Below are 24,440 nucleotides of genomic sequence, written 5' to 3'. Positions count from 1 at the left end.
CATACAAACAGCACCCCCATGTCAATGTCAAGCACAATCGGCCGCTGCCAAATGACCTAATCGAATACCTATAATAAGAAAGACGGTCAGTGACGAACAGGCCAAGCTAAACATTTCAAACTAAACTCTTAGAGTGAATAATAATTGAGTGACGAAAACACGGATACGAATGAATGAATGTCGGTGACGAATGGAATCAGTGGGGGAAGGAAGAAGCAGTGGGTACGTAGGGTGTTGAAAACAGTGCCTCCCGCTAATCCTGACCTTCAACGCGATGCGATGCGCACGATTTGCCGGCACGAGCACGAATGAGAATATTAATAATGAGAAGCAGCAACTCTAAACGTACATATGGAAGCAGTACCAGGAAAAAATTCTAGAAGAAAAATGGACTGCCAAATGAAAGAAACGATAGGGAAAGCCGGAAAAAAAAATTGCCATGTATGGAATAGTCGGCAAATAGTGTACAATTGAACGCGATCATTGGTCGTATGCGGTACCCGTCTTCGCGGAACAGCGGAAGGCAGCGTCATCTGCGCCCGAAGCTTCAAAACAAACCAGAAAAAAATTTTAAAAAAATCAGGGTCCAGCGGCGGCGGCTGTTCAGGAAGCCGTATACGCGCATAATACCTTCAGGAGGTATGTAGTACGCCACAGCACTCCATCACAGTCTCACCCTGTACAACACATCGGGGGATTACATCCATCAAAACTAGAAGCACTCAGCCATATATGAAAGACATACGGTGGTATTAGTGATTATTAAATAATCGTGGAACCGTATTGGTAGAAGTTTCTGATGATACCCAGTAGGACTACCAATGGATGGGGCCACAATCTGATTTTACAAACAAACAAACGAAAAAAAAATTGGTAGAAAAAAATTGTACGGATTGAAGCACGTGAGTGAAGCCGATGAAAGCATTAATTAAAATCGAAGGAGAACGAAGAGGAGGAGGAGGAGGAGATGGTGGAGGTTAAACACACACACAAATATTAAAATAAGTAATAAAGTCCGTGGTGTATCCGTTCTAAACGGGGTGTGAAAGCGCGATAGGTGATCTGTAGGCATTCGAGCAAAGGTGTGCGCATAATGAAAGAACGGTAGCGACGTAGACGCACGCACGTACACGTACGCACACACACGTACGCGTACGGATCCATCCTTGCCGTGAGAAGCTGATCCATCACAAAATCCAATCCACGCACGTGCGCACGGTCCACGTTGAAGACGAACGATGGTCGTTAGTTGGTTTGTAGCAGATTGTTCGCCATCGTTGTTAAGACTGAAATTTGTAGCTTGATCATGAGTATGAATGTTTGATTTAACACTGTTTAATTCACATCCATCCATTGATTTATTGATTTTTCTACCGATATCCAATTGGAAAAACGGAATTACCACACACGCGACACACGACGAAGCAATGTCCATAGCGTCCTTGATCAAGTGATCTGGAGTACAGCTTCACCAATAAATAAGAGAAATATTAGCTTATTAGCTTAGGCCCGAGACGAGTTCAACCGTACGGGCACCATGCGCCTTCAGTTCAGAAAGGATAAAAAGAGGAAGAAATGCACGTCAAATAGAATAAGAGCGTCAGAGGCGCTGCGCCCACGACACGGGTTGAACACATTTGACGCCGAGTATGAACGCATATGTCGCTGGTCTTTATAAATTCCCTAATGATCTGAGATTATAGGATTTTCCCCGATAGAGAATACAAATATCCTCAGATATAGACTAGATGGTGTACTTTACGATACTTGAAGTATGTAAATGTTGAAGAAATGGAAATACGTTGTTCCTTAAAATACATTGTTGAGGATTACAGGTCAGGATTACAGCTATTCAACCATATACTCGTCGACATTTTTTTTGTTCAATTGATTTCTTTGAGCTGTAGTAAAGATTGGTATTGATCGCCTTTATTAAACAACGGCTAACGTTCCAGCGTTATCGCCTTCGTCAGAGCCTGAAAAGTTCAAAGCCATTAGTGATTTATCCCCTCAAGCGCCTAATCACCCTACAGAAAGCACCCAAACGGTAAGCAAACTCAAACAGCAACGTTAGCCGTTGTTTAATAAACGCGATCAATACCAATCTTGGCTACAGCTCAAGGAAATCAATTAAAAACTTCGTTTCAACATGCCGAAATTCAAAGACAGTCGAACATGGGCAATTTTTTTCTGTTATCACCAAAAATAAGATTTAAAAATCGGTTTTGGTGCACAGACATGCAAAAGTTTCGAATATTTTAAACCTCACCTCATATTGGGAAAATTTTCGTGTTGTAAATAAGCAAAAATTCTGGCGATATGATAAAACATAAATCATAGATCGATTACGGTAATTTTTCAATAAACTATTGCCTCTATAATTGGTCTCTATTCTCTCCTAGTGGTGGTTAAAGGCATCACCCCACGAATCTGAGGTGGTGCAGATTTCAGGTGGAGTATTCGTATACAGGATGGGAGACTACGGAGAGAGAGGTGATTCCGTCCATTTCCTCCTAATTGCCGTAAAAAACGGCCCGGAAGATACGGCTTCATTCGTTTTGGCGCACCATTTTGTACAAGAGGTTCGATTGGAGCGCACCAGTCTTGTGCGGCGCCGCATCTTCCGGGCCCTTTTTTACGGCAATTAGCAAGAAATGGACGGAATCACCTCCTTCTCCGTAGTCTCCCATCCCGTATACGAATACTCCACCTGAAATCTGCACCACCTCAGATTCGTGGGGTGATGCCTTTAACCGCTTGAACCCCCCCACCCCCACCCCCCCGCTCCATCCCCTGTCCGAAGCGTTCGTTCTAGGTTAAGCTGGTCATGTAAACCCTAGTAACTGTTGTTCTACTGTAACGTTCTGGATTTGGAAAAAGGATATCTTGTGAGAATTTCTCACCTTTTGTACCTGAGGGATGATTTGTCAACCCCCATCACACAATTTCCTAAAAATGGCCAAATTCCCTGCATAAAACATAAGCGAACAATTCTAGTTGTTCCCGTTCCTCTTTGTCTTTCGTTAATGGCACATCTGAGGGTGTTTTCAAACAAGTGAAGAAGTAAATAAATAAATAACTACACATTTACACGCAAAATGACCATTTAGGAAGTAAAAAATAAGCGAAAAACGTTAATTCTTCCATTTTTTTTTTTCGGGTGACTTCTGCTTTTTGGTAGGTACATATGTAGTTGAAGGACACCGCTAGGCGAGACCTGATGTTACGGTCGTCATGGCCTATTTTGGAGGTAATTTCAGATGTTGAACAAAGATAAGCCTAACATGTTGTAAAATTTAAATTTGCGAAAGTTTTTGCGGAACAAATTTGCTGAAAGACTTTGAATCGGGCTCTACGTCAACCATCGACGGTCTTTTCGTTCGAATTTCAAAAATTGTTCGAAATTCTTCTTTTTTAACGAAAACTACATTTAGATTCAGCTTCCACGATATCTCAGTGCCCCGTAATCCGAATTTTTGCGACTTTTCCATTTAAGAATTCTTCAGCCTCGTCAAAAGAAGCAGTTTTGCCTGATTTCGACTTTTTCCCTTAGAAAAATTTACCACAGATTTTTTTCCAAAAGCTGAATGGGCACCACATTCGCCCTTAGCGCATAAAATAACCTCAAGGTAGTCAAAAATGGCTCGAAATTTTAGAAAAAATATCAAAAAATCGAACTCGACCCCTATAAGTATATGCTTGTCAAAACGAAGCAATGCTCGATCTCTGACGCAAAACTGCACTTATCTGAAAGTAAAACTTTCCTTCCTTCTGTATCCGCACTTCTAGTAGGCATCAGATGAGCACAGCATTAGGTAAGTACAGTGAACTCCCAAAGAATTGTTATTCTAGGAACCAAAAAATCAATAACACCCTTTATTTGACGGGAGGAAGACGGATCAGCACCGAAACTGTTGATTAAAACCGTTAATGTTATAAAATAAAATAAAAATCGGCGAAAATATGCAAGGAATTAAGATTCCGTACAAGAATCTCCATTTCTACCTCACTTTTACAGAAAAAAATGAGGGAATTGTATGAGATGAGGGAAAAGCTTCAAGACACCGTGTAGGAGCCCTCATTTCTATGTACCTCACTTCCTCCCCATATTAAAAAGAAAGAAATAAGAAAATCGCCTAAAATGATAATAAAAAATAAATTCGTTTAGGAAATCACAACAGAACCTCTCATTACCTGATCTGATTTTCAGCTAAAGACGAACATTCCAGAATGTTGCGACTTTCTCTCCATTCGACCATATCGAAACCATTGTTCTCGCCCGAAGATGGTGAAGGCGCGCGCTGGGTACCCAGCCGGAGGAGGTTGAGAATCACCTCATTCCTGAAAAATTGTGGAGAATTTTGAGTAGATGATCCAGAACGAAATTGCTAGGTATCGAACGTAGCTGAATAGAACGAATGTATATTAAAAAGGACATCTTTGGAAACAATGGAAACGTGAAGCAGAAAAAAAAGAGTATAGTGATGTGAAGAGTACACATATTAGAAAATAGTAAAATAAAAAAGTTCTTTGGAAGGTTTCTTTTTCATTAGTGATTTTTCCAACAAAAGCGTGATAAGGTTCGATTGCAGCTTAAATTATCGCCTTACTGCTTTACCCCATAGTAAAATTAGTAATGCCCCGAAATAGTGTTGGGCCAAAATCTGGATGTAACTGATTTGGTTAAAAAGCAAAGAAATCTGTCATTAACTAATAAGAGCAATAAGTTTTAAGTATCTGTTTTGTTTGTTTGCTTTGTTCACTTGTAAACATCTGTAGAAGTACATTGAAACAAAGATAAAGAACAGCAAGGTTCACTAGAATTTCGCCAAAGTTTTATACAGTGAAGCTGGTCCTTCACAGCACATTTTTTGGTGGATAGACAGGACATTTTCGAGTTACAGAAGGCGAAAATCCTCACACTAGTTCCTTTTTTCCAAATCCAGAACGCTACAGTAAAACAACAGTTACTGTGGTTTGCTGACTAACTGAACTCAGAACGCGCCCGTCAGCGACCCTGGGCGAATTTCTGGGAGAAACGGAAGGGTTCTTCAAGTTTGTTATCCTTGAAGTTTTATACAGCAAAGTTGGCCTTTTCAGCAAAGTAAATAGAAGAATATAATATGAGAAAAATAGAATAATTATTTAGAGAAAAAACGGAAATAAAGACACATTAAAATATTATGAAACGAGAGCCATAGCGATGAGTTAGAAATTTATAAATAAATATAGACATTAAGAATTCACAAATAAATAGGAGAATTAGAATTAAAATCAGAATTAGAGTTAGAATTAGAACTAATAAATAAATATTGTGTTCCTTACTATATGTAGACACAAATAAAAGACGTGGTATTTTCTTGCTATTCAAAACAAACAACAAATGAACGCATAGAAACAGAAATCTCGGAAATATCCAGAACCGCAGCTAACGCATATCACGCCTGAACCTATAATAGCAGTATAGTAGTAGTGGTAAGCATGGAAAGAAGGTCTGAACGAGGAGAGGCGGAAAGAATGAGGCGCGTAGTGTGTCGCGAAAACAACAAGCAAACAGACAGGGGAGGAGGGAAAAAAAAACAAGCGACCCTATACAAACATATGTATAGCTTTGCCCGAAAAACATCATCCAGAGCAGTGTACGAAGAGAGGACCAGCGCTGTGTTGTGTTCAAAAACTGGTTCCGAATAACCGGAATCCACCGCCACCGCACCCCGTCCTCCTCTTCGTTCGTCCGTCCATCCCTTCTTGCTTACGTATTCTACGAACTGAACTGAACCGAACCGAACCGAACCGAGCCGAGCCGATCCGAACAATCATCGACTGACCGATCGACCAACCGACCGACCGACGGACGGACGAACGGAGCGTGCCTGAAGGAAGCAGGCACGTAACGTTTTCATGTGTGTGTGTGTGTGTGTGTGTGTGTGTCTGTGATTGTGATGTGCAACTGTGAACAACTGTTCATTTCAGCTCATTTTCAGAGAATATTCTCGAATTTCTCAAAAAAATTTTCGCCACCGTAAAAATTTTTGGTGAGAACGAAAAAATTGGACGAAGGAGTCCACGAGGAGAACACGAGCGGAAATGGTGCAACACAACAGTCAATATAGTGACAATAACGCGAAATCGCACTCACTCCCTCACACACACACACTCACACCAACACACACACAGAGCTGCTGCAATTCGCTGCGAGTGATGTTGTCCTTGAAGTGCACATGTACGACGCACTTTCATTGCGTAGGATGTACGTTGGTTGCACTTCGGACTAAATATCGTGTGTGTGTATGAGGGTGTGTGTGTGCGTGTGTGTGTGTGTGATTACGCGGATTCCGTGAAAACGACCGTAAAGTGACGGTCGAGAATAAAGAAGCGATCGGTTGGTGCGCTTGTGTTTTCTTTAACGGCTGAAAAAAAATTCCACGGAAATTCCTCGAACATTCTTTCCCATTCGATGTCTTTGCTGGATTTCTGTAAGCATTCCTGAAGTATCGCATAGAAGAACATGATGAAGAGAAAAAGAAGAGATCGGAGCGATGATTTGGAACGAGTTTCCAGCTAGCGAAGCGCGCACACACACGCATACATACATACATACATACATACATACACAGTGGATATAGTGCGACGTTGCGTTGTTGTATCGGAACGAACCGGTCGTAGTGACGAGCCGACGATCATCGACCGCAAACGTATGTAGCTGCTAGAACGTGTTCCTCGTTGCTTGGACGCACGCACGCACGGACGGACGCACGGACGATGTGGAGAACGTTGGAATGCAGTGGCTAGTGGCGCCGCTGCCGCCGCTGTCGACGTCGCCGTCTCGCTCGAAAGAAGCTGGTTTTGGTGTTACGGTAGCGGCGGCGGGCCAGCGACATCAGCGACACGGGGCGAAGTGTTGTCACGAAGTCGAGCGGACACTGTATGTTCATCCGTATTCTGTATGTATGTGTATGTGTTTCGAAGTCCACACACACACACACACACATAGGCGCACACACATACACATACACATACACACACACTGCATTCTTCAATCGGGAGCTGTCCCGTCCCTACGAAGTGGGCGTGGCTTGGCTTCGCGTCAATTATCGATCGCCGGCAGGACACTGACCAGCTACGCGTCTGGCTATACGAATATTGACAGCCGGCGAGAGAGTGGAGGTAGGAGGAAGTGATGCGAAGAGGAGAGACTGTGAGAAAGTCGGAGGCGACGAGAGTAGAAGAGCGCAAGCTGGTGCGCGAAGACATGAAATGTGGAGCAGAGCAGTGGAACGAGGAAATTTGGACGGGATCCAGACAGAGATACGTTAGCAACTCGCCTCGTGGACCTTCAAAGAAGGTCGACGATGACCGTCCGGGGGAAGAAGTCGGCGCTGCTTAGAGGAAAATTCTCAAAAACTACGACAAAACGGCTACTAAATCACCATTGATAGAGCAAATAATCTAATAATTTCTGAAAAAATCTTCTGGGGAAAAAGCTGGATTGGCGACTAAGCTATGACTGACGAACTAAGTCATCAAATTTTTCTGGAGAAAAAATCTTCTCGAAGGGAATCGGATCTGCTACTAAAATGTGACTAATAAACCAAATAATCATTTTTTCTGAAAAATTTCTCTGGGAGAAAATTGGATCGGCTACTAAACTACGATTGATAAATTAAACAAGTGAATTTTTTTCTGGAAAAAATACTTCTGGAAAGAAATCGGATCGCCTACTAAACTGTGACTGAATAAACCATGTAATCTTTTTCCTCAGGAAAACTTCTCTGAGAAAAAATTGGATCGGCTACTAACTACGACTGATAAACCAAGTTCATTCACATTTCTCTGGAAAAGTCTTCTTGTGGGAAAAAATTGGATCGGCCATCAAAGTGCAACTGATAAAGCAAGTACATTAACTTTTTTTCTGGAAAAATCTTCTCAGGCAAAAAAAAAATTGGATCGGCTGCTAAACTACGACTGATAAACCACCAAATTTTTCTGGAAAAAAAAACTGAATGAGTTTCTAATTTGTGACTAATCAACCAACCACCAACGCTTTTCTGGAAAAATGTTCTAGGAAAAACCTGAACCAAAAGAATGTAACCATCGTCAAAATTAAAATTAGCTGAAATGAGAAAATTCGAAAATAGCATTCAGCAGAAAAAAACGAAACGGATCGGTAAGTAACTTCACTTGTGGACCTCAAACCTCACCTACAATGTGATGTCTGATGATCTATGTACATGCCTCAGGATTACTTTCTTAGTAACAATGCAAAAAAAAGCGGAGAGATTTGTTTTTCCGAGTAAAACGCAAACAGTAGTCTTTGAACATTCCGCCCAGCCGTGTGATAGTAACCACACAACAAATAAACGATGAAGCAAAACAAAACACAAAAACAAATTCAAAGATCGACGTTGACGTTCAACCAGGAAGAATAAACGGAACAGAAATCTGAGTAGAAGGGGATTTCAATACGTACATGTGATAATTCGGATGTAAAACACATAAACCACCCATGAGAACGAAAATTTCCGCCAAATTCCTATTAAACTTATCCGGTATTTAATTTTTTTCTCTTATTTTTTATTTCAGCATTTGTGTTTTTATTTCGTATTTCTGTCAAATGGTGAGCGAAGATATGAATAAAAAACTCAAAAAAATTCAGGGAGTCAGTGAAAATATGAGGAAGTGGATCCACGTCCGAAAACCACGATTTTTCCCCCCTAGGGGTTTAAGAGAGAGCGCGCGGCGAACCGACCGACGTACGAAGCGAGTAACATGCAAATTCGACGCTAAACATATGTCCACAGCATAAGGAATGGATTACGATAGGTGGTGTGTCGCTCAAAACGGGACTAGCTGTTGTATAAATCACAATCGGAAGCTTCCGGAAGTTTTCTTGACTGTTTTCGTTTTATGATGACGTCACAGAAGTAGCAGCAGGTGTTTTCAGACTACGAGAAATGAACAGAAGCACGAACGATTTCGTAGCAATTTCAAGGAAAAAACAAAAAAAGAACCAATGACGTCCTTTGTATGACTTCTAAAATGAATTAGTAATGTTCTTTTTTTCTAGGAACCTTCTAGAAAAGGAAACTTGAACTTAAATAACAGGAAGAAGAAAATTCACAGCTCTACCAGTGCACTTATACTTTACTTTTCAAGAAAAATGTACCCTGAAAGGTCTCTGGTGCGTGTAATATGCTATTGGCTGTTATTCAAGGGTTACTGTCATTAAAAATTGTGAAAAGGGTGAAATACAAATGAGATTACGATTTATTGAGATTATATTATTTTTCTTTATTCGTTAGTTATTTATTATATATTTATCATAAAAATATTATTTACTATACAATAGATTGATTATACAATTATTGTACCACCTATGGAATAGACAACGAAATTACAGTAACTCAACAGATTCTAAACAGCATTCTGTCAAATCGTATCTATTTAACTCTTCCTACCTCACAAATTTTCTGTACTTTTTCTGTACTAGGTCCCTAATAGGTTTCTTTAGGTACTTACCGCCGCAACTAACTTCGATCCTAAAAAACAGCGGGAAAAATATCCTAAAATAGGTCTCTATGGAATTATTTCATAAAGTAAATCGTCTGAATCCTTGCTAGTGGACAAAAATTTTTAATTTTGGAAATACCATTCGAACGTAAATAAGTTGCTGATTTCAAATATACTTCCAGAATTTAGTTTTGAGAAATATGTGATCTGAGAACAGGTAAAATTATATGTAAGGATGTCCAGATGGATAATTTCCAGAACAAAAGTTGATTCAGCAAACACGGGCTATTCACGGGGCACTGGAAACCAGTCATGCTTAAACTGTTCTTTCTTGAATAGAAAAAAAAACCATATAATTTGAAGTTTATCTATTTTTGTCTTGTAAGATAGTTATTCGGAAAAATCCTAGCATTTGGACTCACTATAACCACGTGTAGCCCTGAAGAGAAAAAGACATGAATTGCTCTTATATTAATCAGTAATTTTGTATGCGCCTTAGTTTAATCGAATTCTGGAAAACTTCACTCAATTCTGGAGAACGTAGATCGGCTCTTATCCTTCAGTGTTTTTTTTCAGAGCAAGAAAATAGAAAGAGAAAAAAAATATAGTATTTATGACGACCACATCAAGGCATAATAGCATGCACAAAATGACAAAAGACTATCTGTCGCATACACTTCTGAGCTCCAAAAACCGTTGAACAAGTTGCTATTTTGTGTGTAACTGCTAATCTGAGTATGTAGTTAAAAACCGCTTAAAGGACGATATCTAGTCATAGAGGATTTTAGAATTTCCTTAATGTATCCTTAATGTATCCTAAAATATCTCATCTCGGCCTCTTGTTCTTGTTATGCACCCAGACAAGCTACTATTAGCCGGAATAAGAATATTCTGCAGAATAAAAGGAATTCTTTTAGATAACCAAGAATTTTCGATTTTTTCATACCCTAATTGTGGGGAGGTGGGGGAAATACCGATGGTTTCGGCAACTTTATGACTGTGTCATTCAGATTCATTTGATGTTGGTGCAATCACTGACACTACTTCAGTAAATCTGAATTTGTATGAAATTCGTGCGATATTTCACATATTATTATTTCGCAGGTGTAGCGTAGTCGGTAAGAGATTAAGCTGTCCGTGCATGATCGATCGCGGCGGTTCGAAACCGCCCAAGCGCCAACCAAGCCTTTCGTTCCTCCCGGGCCGAAAAATTGGTACCAGACTTGTCCTGTGAGGATAAAAACACTGGCTTGACCCATCGGCTGGCCCCCGCAAGTCACACTGTATAGGTCAGTTACACGTTCGTAAACCTCAAACGATTCTGAATTGAAGTGAACGTGGGGGCGCATCCCAAGCGGATTGATTAACGCTAGACACTATAGTTTTATAGTACTTTTAAAGATGACCAATTAATTGAAGAAGTTCCACAGAAAACATAGACATGGTTCAATTGCTGAAGTCTAGTCGGGGTTCGAGAATTTTTTTACACAGGTTTTTTTTTCGTTGGATTAATACGTATGTGCGTGAAAAGATACGTAAGATAGCATAAAATACTTTAAAATATTTAAGAATACACACTGTTTAAAAAAAATCGAAAAAAACCGCCGCTATTGAATCTTTTGAAGCAGCTTATACTTGTAAGCGACAAGTAGGCATGGGTGCAGTTGTTAGAAGATTGTTATGACATTACTAGAACCGATACACTTACAAGTTGTTAGAAGTTACAGAGGAATTTATTTAGTGTCAGCTAGCTATGTATAGTCGGGTCAAAACGACATGAAACACGGACATTTGCGCAAGCGGCTGCGCTCAAAGCGGAGCGGTGCACCGTAGCGGTTGGATCGTGTAAGGATCCACGCTACCGCCACACACCTCTGCCGTTTGCCATGGTCCCACCTCGATTCCAACCGCTGTCTCCACCACACCGCTTCCGAGCGCGGCCGCTTGCGCAACGGTCCGTGTTTCATGCCGTTTTGACCCAACTATACGTTTATATCCATTTAGGAGGACGGTCATTATGTCAGTATAGGTGTATCAGATACGGTACCGAGCCCAACACATGTGCCAATTACATTAATTTTCGCATAGCAATCCTTTTTCGGCTGTTTCTACAGACCTTTTCGTGGACGTGGCGAGAAAAATTCTAATGATAATAAGTTGTTGTGGAACAGGTGTCCGAAAATTCCTGAACAATGACGCAGCGTGGAACTTCCGCCAAGTATAGCAACCCGACTAGCACTCGAGCTTTGGAAAAGTGTATCAAGGAAATTGTAAGTACGAAATTAGGGAAACTATATTTTATTATTTTGTTATTGTATGTTATTGTCATTGTTATTTTCCAGAATATGGAACAATTTATAGAAGATGATAATTCAATGCTATAACGATACTTCAACTCGTAAAAATGACAATCAATCAATAATCCCAGACTTTAAAAAAAGCATTAGTCAAGGCTACGGGATTGTTGAACTTCGACGTTACATACCTAGGTCGACTTGAATCTATGGCGTATCGAAAGCGAGAAATTAGGAATTTAGTGTAACGACCTTGAAATCCATGTAGAAAACAATATCTATCATAGGGAGAGAGGAAAGGGCCGTGGATTCCTTGGACGCAGCTCCAGAACAACAAAAAAAGAGGAATGTAGAAACCAACAACGTTGAATTACTGAGTTACTCGGAAAGTTGAGTCATAACTGAAAGTCTTGGAAAACTGAATGGAATTCTTTCGCCAATGTTCAAAGAAAATTTTTAGGAATTCAGGAAGATTTCAACTTTATACGGATGTACATTTGGAAACAAAATAAAATTAAAGTGCGACTATAGTTCGGGAGAAAAACATGAGATGTAGAGAACACCGCGTACAACCACACGAACACCTTAAGAACTGCGCCCTCTTAATACTTCCGAACTTTGCGGCGTGGATCCCACGCCTACCGACGGATGACTCATCGCTACACCAACGCAAATACGTGAATAGTGGGTGGTTGTGAAAAGATGTAAGTCATTCTAAACAATCAAAAAGTACTCTAGGAAGGTATTAGTGTGTGCCTACGCAAGGTTTCTGGATAAAATGTCAAAAGATTATTTAATTTGTTCACCCGTTATGCTTTGAAGGGCCAGTCTTATTTTGTTAAATTTAGGCGAAATTCTAATGAACTATGTTCCATCTTCTTTTTGTTTTATGACACACCTGTAGACGTTCTTAATAAATAAATAAATAAATAAATAAAGACTTGAGGATTTATTCTCCTGACGTCTCGGCTTTTTCGCCATCTTCAGAGACCTAAATAGAGGTTGATTGGAACGATTTCATTCACACTTTGCACGTTCAGCACGTTTATTCCATCACGTGCCACACCGTCCTGGATCAGCGTTTCGATAATCGTTCACGGTAGTCGAAAGGGAAGCCATATGCATTGAAATTATGTAGTCCCACGGGGTCTTCCACCGGATACGACGACCGCTGGTAGCACCCAATTGTCGCTGCTCAATGTATCAACGAATATGAGTATTCCTGTATGTGTATGGATCAGCAGCCGCTATATATTAGATGATTTGATCTACATCCACAATATCAGTCAATAATAGCTCATAGAGCAATCGCATTTGAACTACCAGTGACCGAATATTTATTTACAATTTATTAGATGTCACTGATGTGCACGGCCTTTCTGTTGATCTTCTACCTACCTAGGTCTAAACGACCTAAAGCTCGTTGCAGTTGCGTGGTGGGACCTTTGCCATTAATCTCTGCAGTTCGCGATGGTCCCACACTGATTCCTGTTTCTACCGCGCCGCTTCGAGCGCAGGCGCTTACGCAACTGCACCGTGATTCATTTCACTTTGACCTTATCATACATAGCTAGTGGTATACCAGGGTAATCTCATTTTTAATGCGTAAGTTGCGTTTACCGAAAAAAAAGCAGATCTATGCAATCGAATTCTGATTTTTTTTAGTTTTTCAATTTTTAAATTTTTTTCATATGCAGTCAACTGTTCGGGTTTTGAAGATAATAATATGATACTTAATATATAATAACATACAATAATAAGATAATAATGATGATTTTTCATATACCGTCCGCTGTTCGGATAATGAAGAATTTTTGGCAAACTCTGTTACCATGAAGTTACAAAAATACGGTGACAGAATTTTTCTCCTTTTTTTTTTGAAATACGCTCTGAAGACTTCGCGATAGAAATGGATAAGCGGCACGATATCCAACGTAGGCAGCAACAACCGGTTCAGATATCACAGAACACATAGCCACGTACGGTACACATCCCGTAGTAATTGATAATTCCTGTCAAATAGGAAGTAGATTTCATTTTTGAACCGAAAAACCGAATCCAATTGATCTTATCCTATACAGTAAGCAGACTGATCAACAGTTGAAAAAGTTATGTCAGTCAGCAACTCTTGCAAGTATGACAGAAGCAGAGAAAGAAGTGGAAGCGCTCCGTCTTAGAGAAATTTGATCTTTCTCTACTTCTGTAGAACTGTTTGTTTTGTTGCCTTAATTTGAAAAAAAAACAAAAAAAACTCAAAGACCGGGGGAACAATGTTGCCCAAATGGTCCATCTAAACATTGGCCGCTTCTTTTTATTTTGGGTTGGTTACATCTACAGTAATACTCTAAACTCTGAACTCTAATACTCTTACTAAATGTCCTCACATTTCTAATTGTACAAAAAAAAGGAAACTATACTCTCATCCACATTATATCAGGAATTATTACAAATCATCACTTTTACAAGAGGTATTTGTGGTCTTTTTTTTTCTAATGCACAGATTTTTGCACCAGATTATTGTTGATATTTCAAAAATGTCAACATTTAATAAGGAATACGGGAAAAAAAAATTGCAAAGTGCAACAGAAACATTTTGCGCACAAGTTTTGTACTTCAAGTTGTACAATATGAGAGAAGGGGATTTCAGATGAGTCGAATTAAAGTAAAAATTACTTTTTCGAAATTGTCTAGAAAACATATAAATAAATAAATAAATATAATATAGGTGAGAGGAGACCGACACGAAATCCGCTGTGAAGTCTTGGTCTTGGTCAAAGATTAGGAGAAACTCGTGGAAAGTTTTTCATGAAATTCATAACTCCGTACTAAATTGGACGATCTTCTAATATGTCGCTAAATTCGCCCTCTGCTTTAGAGTAACGGTTTCTTATATAAATAAAATAAAAAAATAAAATAATAATAAAAATTATTCCATAAAATAATAATCAAATAATAATACTAACAATAATCATACTAATATTATAATAAATAATAACTTTTCACTACTAAAAAAAAGCTTTTTATTACTATGGGCACTCTTCGCTTCGAAAGGAGAAAAGAGAATTCACTACTCAATCCTCAACCGAATATTATCACCATGCGTAAGAAAAGTTGCTCAGTAGCGCAATTCGAGCCTAACGTATCCGCAAATATCCGTCTCTCAAAATCCCAGCATTATGCACCCTCCACGAAGCCTCCCCTATTGGCGATAGAGAGGCGTTGTCACACGCGTTTCCCAGCACGCAGCACTCTTCCCGCCCGCCCTACCGTAACACCACGCAGGCTCCACCCACATACAAATTGTAGGAGATATTTCCCCCAAATTTCAACCTTAAAGGTAGCAAGTTCCAGAAGAAGCAGAATTGGTTAGCCAGAATAAAGATCAATAACAATCTTGGTTCTGCTTAAAAAAGTAGTACACAACCTTAAAGGCAGTGTTTTAAAAAATTGACGATTTTGGGACCTCGTATCGATTTTTTTATGAGCTGTGCACGAGCTAATTAATTGATTTTATTGCCTGACGTTTCGACACATCGCCTTCTTTGAAGCCTGGAATGCGCGATTCAATCCATAATCTGAACAATCAAATCATTATGATCATCAAAGTCATTAAAGGCATCACCCAACGAATCTGAGGTGGTGCAGATTTCAGGAGGAGTATTCGTATACGAGATGGGAGACTACGGAGAGGGAGGTGATTTCGTCCATTTCTTCCTAATTGCCGTAAAAAACCGCCCGGAAGATGTGGCGCTGCACAAGACTGGCGCGCTCCAATCGAACCTCTTGTACAAAATGGTGCGCCAAAACGAATGAAGCCGTATTTTCCGGGCCGTTTTCTTCGGCAATTAAGAAGAAATGGACGGAATCACCCCTCCCCCCTCTCTCCGTAGTCTCCCATCCTGTATACGAATACTCCACCTGAAATCTGCAAAACCTCAGATTCGTGGGGTGATGCCTTTAAGCTGCCTATGGCGTCAGATTCTTTTCGCCTGAAGAAAGTACGTGGAAAAGGAATTAGGCGGAATCGCCATTAATTGCTGCTGTGGAATTTCGATAGTGTCTGATTCTGTTCTATAACGGAGGCGATCATAAACTTGTACATTGCATGCGATCTTCCGCAGAAACTGCAGTAGAATTAGGTTGAAAGGGTGAAATATAGTTGAGTCAATACGACATGAAGCACGGCGCAGTTACGTAAGCGCGGTTGCGCTCGAAGCGGTACGGTGGAGCGTAGCGGTTGGAATCGAGATGGGACCATGACGGACTACAGAGATGGGTGGCGGTAGCGAAATTCCAAGTTACATGATCCTAACCGCTACCCTCCACCGCGCAGATTCCAGCGCAGCCGCTTACGCAACTGCGTCGTGCTTCTAGTCTTGTTGATCTAACTATACAAATTCCCAATTCTAGCTCTGATAGCATATTTTGCGATGAGAAGAAGCCGATAAAGCTCCTGGTACGGTAACTTCAGAGTTAGTAGATAGAACCTGTTCTATCTATTTCGTGATTTCGTAGTATTTAGTACTTATTATTATTTATAATTATTTATTTATTAAGGATTTATTTGATTGGATGTTCTGATTTTAGTGATCCGCAGTATTTCGGATCACTAAAATCAGAACGGACAACGTTCGAAGATTTTCTGTTCATAATCACTATTCTATCTACCAAGCAAACTGTCGAACTTCTTTCTACGAGGTAAATTTGACATCAGACCGGATAGAATCTCCTGTCGGGATCCATCCACCTACTATTCTCTCCGACAGGCGTTCCTCCACGAATTATTTCTTATTACCGATTTAGGCGCAGTTGATCCTGTTTGATACGCAGATAAGTTCGAAGAGACGCACTTGAATGTCTAACACTTTTTAGTTGTTCTTCGAAACACCGCAAAAAACGTGAAGTTGCGTTTGTTCTACGAATTCTTGGCGATGAGACGACGGCGACGAATATGGTTGGGGTGGTTGGATTGGCGAGACATGCAATCTTTTGCCTCAGTGATGGAGTTTCTCGTACAAAGGCATCACTCCACGAATATGAGGTGGTACGGATTTCAGGTGGAATATTCGTATACGGGATCGTAGATTATGGAGAGTTGGGTGACTCCGTCCATTTCTTCCCGATTGCCGCAAAAAACGGCCCGGAAGAAATGACTTCGAGCGTTCCGGCGCGCTATTTTCCACGACGAGTTAGACTAGAGCGCGCCAACCGTATGCACACGCTGCATCTTCCGGGCCGTTTTTTACGTCAATTGGCAAGAAATGGACGGAATCATCCACCTCTCCATAATCTACGATCCCGTATACGAATACTCCACCTGAAATCCGTACCAACTCAGATTCGTGGGGTATAAGTCGTCCAGGTAGAATGTGAGGGAATCTCTCTGTTCATCTTTCGATAAACCTCCGCATGGTGATGATCCAGTAGTCACATCCACGATATTTGCATCGACTTTAAAGTGCGAGTTATCTCCTACTCCTACTGGATCAGTTTTTCAAGAAGTGTTTCAAAGAGGTAGATAACTAGTAAAGCATAAAAAGTATAAAATAATAAAAAAGTACAAAGTATAAAATAAAAGGTGGCAGTTATTTGCTAAGTTAATTCTATCTTCGTTCGAAATTTGCACTTCAAGATTGTGTGTTGTTAGTCTCGAGACTAACGTCACATGGTCGTTGAGTGAAACAAGCGCGCGAGAGAACATGTTCCATGGTGAGACGCAGAGACCTCACGTTCCTCATTCGCAGGAGGCACTTCAAACTCAGTTCGCTCCTGATATCGAAACGATAAGCTATCGAATGAACACCACTACGTCATAGGCGCCGACTTATAATTAAGCACTTGATAATCGGTACAGCTCCTTAAGCAAGTACATTTGAAGCGGCGCGGTGGAGCAAAGCTGTTCGGATCGAGGAGGGACCTTTACTAGCACCACTCATCACTGCAGCACGAGAGGAGCAGCTGGCGATGGTCCCACCACGATCGCAACCGCTAGCTCTATCGCTCCAATCTGAGCGCAATCCCTTACGCAATTGCACCGAGAATCAAGAGTTTACTTTTGCTTCGACTACAGTGACAGAATCCTCATCGCATATATCAGTTTCCTTAAAGGCAGCATACCACGAATCTGTGGTGGTATGGATTTCAGGTGGAGTATCCGTATACGGGGTCGTAGATCTCCACGCTCCACCCCTTGCGCCGCCTCCGCCCCGCGATTCGTCGAAAATCAATTCGGACTGTCCCGATTGGCATTAAGGGACGCTACGCATGCAGAGATCGCGCTGCAATAGAAGGCATCACACAAAACAGCAGTCAGGGGCCGGCTGCTTGCAGTCATTCAGGAAGCGGAACCACCCCCGTCTCCATAATCTACGACCGCGTATACGTATACTTCACCTGAAATCCGTACCACCCTAGATTCGTGGTATGCTGCCTTTAAACTAGCAACTTCCTAGCCAGTTTTAGGAAACTTATACGTGCACAGTGTTTGCTGCGTTGGTTCATTTAGCGGTCAAGGTATAGTAGGATCAAAACGACATGAAGCACGTACGCAATTGCGTACCAGGCTTGTCTCAAGGCGCTTCGATGGAGGGTGGTGGCTAGGACTAATTTCTGCCTATTAATACTAAAGTTGTACTGTTATTAAAACAAAACTTTAGGCTTGCACTAAATCACCAATATCGATCAGGTCACTAAAATCAAAAAAAAATCACTTCTGCAATTCCCGGTCTTATAAGAAGGTTGGCCTGAAAGCTCAATTAAATCCCGCTAACCGTTATATCCGTGTATTGCATCTGTAAATTTCTATTCCCAGCGTTCTGTGCTCAAACACCTTAGCCATAAGAATTCCCATAAATCCAAGTTTATTGTCATCAGAAGTTGATGAGTTTTTCGATGTTGTCGTGTCGTTACGCGCTTGTTTTATATGCTCTACTACGGTAAACACAATACTTGACGTATACGAAAACAGAAATCAGTTAGAAATCCTTTGTCACCACTCCAGGACACCAATCAATTGGTCTTGAAAAGATCTACGATGCTTTCTTAAATGAAAGCCGTGAAATTGAGTCTTCTTATCCAAAAAACAAACCCGATTAGAAAATGGTGGAAGGAAATTTATTGAGTCTTCGGATATCTTTTTGCCATTTTTGATCTCGAATTTTTATTTCTCTTCTCTTTCTCTTTTATTTTTGTTTTTTTTTTCTTTTGAGAAATTTCTGGAACGGTTCAAGTGTGTTGCGGAACGTTCTCGGAATTTTTCTTCGAAAGCATACAAGGACGCGAGGAAAAAATTCAGGTGTCTACATATTCCTTATAACGAATGTAGTTACATTGTTGATCTTTGATTTGTACCAATTAATTGAAAAAAAATATCAACTTTTTTTTCTCAAAAGTGGGGAAATAAGATATGCAACCACCCTATAATATGTCTAGACGCGGAAAAGCGCTAAGGACGTATTTTAAAGTGAAAATCTGGAGAAAATCATGGATATTTCGCTCGCACACGAGTATTACTGCGACTACTATGCGTAAACTGAACAAAAATGCTGCAACCAATGCTGCACCTTCCCTTCCGTCAGTACTGCTTCCATTTTTCCGTACTATACAGAGGAATTTTCTAGTAATACCTTTTCTTCGCTCAAAGTATCCAAATATTATTGCACTTTACTTCAAAACAGCAATAGCACGGTGATTTCAAAAGTATTTATCAAAGTTTCCAATGGAAACAGGAGATGGATTTCCGAAAGTCATTTTCAACGTCTACGTTTATCCGCGGATTACAGTGGTGGTAGGAATGCGGACGTATGAAAGAGATTACGGGGGAGGTCAGCGAAACCTGATTCGTTTTCACGATAAAGATCTATCAAATCTGGAAAAATATTCGAAAACGAATATTTTCAAGCGCTCCTAAATGTCGCTTCTAAATTCTCATTCGAGCATCTAAAAAATTTATTCGTTTCTAGCATATTTTTCCGTCGAAGACGAATTCTGGATTAAACACTAGAAACAAAAGTACAGGATATTCGATCCAGTCAGATTAGTTTCTGCGATTCTGACCATATTTATAGGAAGAAGTCAATAATTGGATAATAAATGGGGAAATTTTTGAATAATATATGGTGAAAAATTCCTTACAAAATTTTGGCTGATATATTTTGTTCTGAACTTCATTTACCAATTCACGTTTATCAATTTTGCTGGAAATTAGATTGTAAAACAAAATATTCATTTCAAAAAGATTACGATAAGAAACGATAAAACGATAAGACTAGACATACAAAAGGAAACTGCTGTTGTTCTCTGGAAAATATGGACAATTTCAAAAGTAGCATCCAAGTGAATGTTTGTTAAAAGTAGTCCAAGGATTAAGGAGCAAAAAAGAAGATTAAAATATTCCCAAATATTTTCTAAACAATAAACACTTATTTATTTATAAACTTATATTTAATATAAAATAAATTGGTGGACACAAAATTAATACATATAAATAACACTAATAAAATAATTAATACATATAAATAACTGGCTTTTGCTTCACATTTATTACTTACAAGTAGTAACAACCGTTATCTAGAACCGTGGAACAATCCAATCATTCGACGCGTACATCGGGAGCAATCCAATCATTCGAACAGTGAGTTATGTGAAAGTGGAATGAATCGATAAAATAAAAGGTCAATAAAGGAAAGAAGAGATTAATCTGTTCTATTTCTATAGAATCATCGTCATTGTTCAAGCCTTACGGTTCTGCTCACAGGAGAACAATTAAACGGTTTTAACAACGCTGTTATTTTATTCAGGATGAAACTAGGATTTCTCGCAAGCACCAAGAAGAGCAAAACTTGAGAATAGTGAATATAGTAGTTCTGAAATGAAAAGAAAAATAAAAAGAAAATGAAAAAAAGAATAAATATGAAGCGGAAGAAAGCGATAAAAAGCTAATGGGAAAGAGATTCTTGAGAGAGGGATCTTCTATCTGCTCTGACCTCTTGAAACAAAAGAAATCATTTGAGTAGATTCCTTAGCTTCCTGAGGATGATTTCAGGAAGAAAACAGAAATTTCATTCGCAAATGACAGAGTTTGCGAAGTGCACATCTTGTCACTGTCGTAACTATGACTAGACCTAGAGAGAAATGTGTTAGGAAGGAGAAATAGGAAAACATGAGAGTACTGTACGTGAGGAAGAGTAGAGAAAATTACTGGAGCAAATTCAGAGAAGTACCAACTGCCAAACGACCTCCAACACGAATTTTTGCTACAATTCAAACTAATTAGTGAAAACTATGTGTTCAATATACCAGTATTAAAAAAAACAATCAAATATGGGCACCGATAAGGTTGCTGTTTAATATAATACAAATATAATAGTTATTTTAGCGTTATTAACTGAACGACATCTTTTTATCCCAATCCACATTGACATCACATAAATTGCTTGTCATTTTAAATTAAAATTAAATAATTAATCAAAATTAATTTTAGAAATGGAAAGGAAATTAAAAAGGAATTAAAATTTAAAAAAATAATTTGAATTTTTACAAATTTTCCCATGCATTTCTTGACTTTCTACAAAGAGATAGCAAGAATTTTTACACAATGGCCAACCAGATAACCTTTTTGGGTCCAACTAATGCAATTGAATAAAATTGAGGAATCCGCTTCACATAGTCATTGTTACCCTCCTGGACTCATTAAATCAAATCCGTGGCTATACACATCCGCGCGTTGCGACTGACTATCCGATATAAACTGGTATTACAGGCGGATGGATACACGCGTACAAACAGCCCTGACTTCAAATACCACTGACCTACAGCATAGATTTGAGACTGTTTTCTGGAACACTTTCGTTCACATCCAGCAATTTTTCCAGACCATATTCTATGCGAATATTAGATACGTAGGGAAGGAAGGACGGTTCCGGTTACTCGCAATATGAGCTTGAACTCATTTTCGCTCATGATTACAGTACACTCCAGAAATTTATTTATGTTAGGTAACTGTCACGATAAAATAGATGTATGTTAAAAGAAGAAATCTGTACGAATAAATAAATAAATATAAGTTCAAATTTTTGTTTTTATGCTTATTTTATTATTTCTTATTCTAATAATTCTGCAATGTTTGCTATAAATAGGTCACTTCTTCGGTGATATATTACTTCTATAGAGCAGCAGTTTTAATTACGGATAAGTAGGGATCCAGGAAAGTAGTGAAGGTCTGCTCTGAATGCAGTTAATTTGGAGGATTAAGCGATGATTACGTTGTTCACCAGCTTGAGTTTCATTGAACCAAGCGCATTCCGTTTCTACTTGTGACTCGATGCTTCTACTCCGATTTTTGGATTAGCGTGGAACCGGGAAAGACCAGCCATGTCGGGTAAAATGAAGAAAAATGAAAATAAAATTTAAAAAATGTGGGGGAACCCGGCGGCGCCCTTATTTCTGGAAGAAAATAACTAAATCAGTCGAGGTCCTAAGATCTAAGGATTAGTCAACAGTTAGAGGATCTATGACATGTAAGCTAAAGAAGTTACTAGGAGAAAAAAGTAAAATACAAAGAGTGTCCAGAAATAAAGGCGCCACTGATCCCCCCTCCCCCCTCTTCCATGTCCACTTTTAATATGAGTGAACTAATATGATTGAATCAACGCAACCGTTTGTATTTAATTCCAAATTCCTTGAATTGAATTGAATCTTCAGCCGATAGCATGGTTTTAGAGAATAAAAAAAAATTTTAAATGGGGAAAAAAAGAAGGATAGATAAAAATCACGTCAAAATAACCGACAACCAACAAGATCGAAACTTTCGTACAGTCACAACAGCTGATTTTAATGTCGACGAGGTTTCGAGTGTGGTGGAGCTGAGCGGGTCGGGATTGTTTTGGTGTTGGTCCACACCAATACACCGCCCTCGCGCCTGGTCGTGCTGGCCACACGCTTGCGTCTACGCGCTCGCACGTACGTGCAGTGTTTCGGTGCGCCGAGCTCGTTCCATCTCTCGGATACGCACACTATCCGCTACGCTCCGCCGCCTCGTCCGTACTATTTACGAATCTATTCGCTCTCTTCACATCGTCCGATATTTCACCGTCTGTCACCATTTCGATAATGACCACAGTGACGCAGTTACATACACGTGCGCACATTCCTCTCAGGAATAATTGACGTCGATTCTGTACGTCACTGAAAACGTAACATGTTTTATGATATGTAGTTTGTAAATTGCAGAGAAAAAAACTAGTGAATGCAAGAAAAAAACCGGTGAAATTCCCCCAATCCCCGAAAAGCTTGGATTTTTTCTAATGCATCACAGAATCAAAGTTCAACGCTGAAAACTTTAGTATCCTTTTATAGGGAATACACTAAGCAGAGTGAATATCCAGTAATAGATGAGGGATCTTACCAGAGATCCCGGATTGTTGCAGAACAGCATAAGGCAAATAAAAGAAGAGAGTCTCATGAAAAAGCGGATGTAAAAGATTAGGAGGATTCGCACATGTAATTATGGAAAATTGTAGACGTTGTAGAAATTGTAGAAATTGTAGAATTTGTAGAAATCGATTTGTAATTTGTAGAATTTGAAAATTGTAGAAATCAAATTGTAGAAATTGTAGAAAATCCTAAAATTGTAGAAATTGTAGAAAATAGTAAAATAGTGTAACTTATAGAAATTCTAGAAATTTTAGAAAATTATAGAAATGAATCCCATTGAAAAATTGCAGAAATTGTAGAAAATTTAGAAATCTACGAATAGTTGCGGTTCAAAATAACTATAAATAATTTGGAAATTTGATGCTATTTTTATTGTACGAAGCACAACAGACACCTTGGCGGGAATGGTTACGCGGATCATGTATGTATCGTTTATCACCGTATTTTCCATCCAATGTCATAGTTATTCCAAATTACGGGGTTTAGAAGCAGCATAGCACGAATCTGACGACGTGGTGAAAGAGGCTGCGAGAAGAGCTGAGGATGGGATTGCAGACTCTTGGATACGGGGTGGTTCCCGCTCATCTTTCTATAATCGTCGTGAAAAAAAGGCATGGAAAATACAGTTTTTTCGCCGCTATTTCAGCTGCCACTCCTGTGCACGCGTCGCGTCCACGCGCGAGCGGTCGAAGGTCAATGATGTCTTTTCGCCAGCATATTCAAGTGAAATCAACGAATAGGCTGCTGAATGGAGCGAAACGTGTGTATAAAGAAGCGTTCTGACGTGCGTCGTAGGAACTTAAGCCGGTTCCCACGCCGTTTTCTAGGACGATCAGGGATAGATAAGCGGAACCACTCCGAATCCCGCAATCTACAAACCAATCTCCAGTTTTTCCCTCAGATTCCCTCACCACGTCAGATTCGTGGTATCCTACTGGTTCCGTGACGACTTAAACGAACGCTATCATTTCGATGCCAATTCACTAATATAACGGATGTATGGATGAGTCTCGCTGTATATATGTATAAGATTGAGGAATAAGTCGAGCGTTTTTCGAATTTAAAAAGAAATAGAGGGTGCTGACAAGATTTTGTACTTTATTCAATAGAGGATATCTCACTGTATGTGATGATGTCTATGAAAACTCTCCAACTGATACCAATGTCCGCGCTACGGCAGGGAGCAGCGAACTCACATCCGAG

At 39.7% G+C, this 24,440-nt stretch overlaps 2 protein-coding genes across 2 annotated transcripts; one reads left to right on the top strand and one right to left on the bottom strand.

The window, feature by feature from the left end:
* Window positions 1–253: 253 nt before the first annotated feature.
* Window positions 254–6,684, bottom strand: RB195_012797 (uncharacterized protein; the record flags this gene model as incomplete). The annotated part of the gene is made up of 4 exons (XM_064202339.1): window positions 254–376; window positions 1,151–1,286; window positions 4,195–4,341; window positions 6,614–6,684. The coding sequence occupies 4 exons, from the start codon at window positions 6,682–6,684 to the stop codon at window positions 254–256; spliced, it is 477 nt and encodes a 158-aa protein (XP_064058220.1).
* Window positions 6,685–7,180: 496 nt separating this feature from the next.
* On the top strand, window positions 7,181–7,387 carry RB195_012796 (uncharacterized protein; the record flags this gene model as incomplete). Its single annotated transcript, XM_064202338.1, has 1 exon — window positions 7,181–7,387. The coding sequence occupies one exon, from the start codon at window positions 7,181–7,183 to the stop codon at window positions 7,385–7,387; it is 207 nt and encodes a 68-aa protein (XP_064058219.1).
* Window positions 7,388–24,440: the final 17,053 nt, after the last annotated feature.

Source organism: Necator americanus, chromosome V (genome assembly GCF_031761385.1).
Source record: "Necator americanus strain Aroian chromosome V, whole genome shotgun sequence".
Classification (NCBI taxonomy): domain Eukaryota; kingdom Metazoa; phylum Nematoda; class Chromadorea; order Rhabditida; family Ancylostomatidae; genus Necator; species Necator americanus.
The sequence above is the reverse complement of the archived record's forward strand: the minus strand, read 5'-3'. Positions and strand labels throughout refer to the sequence as shown.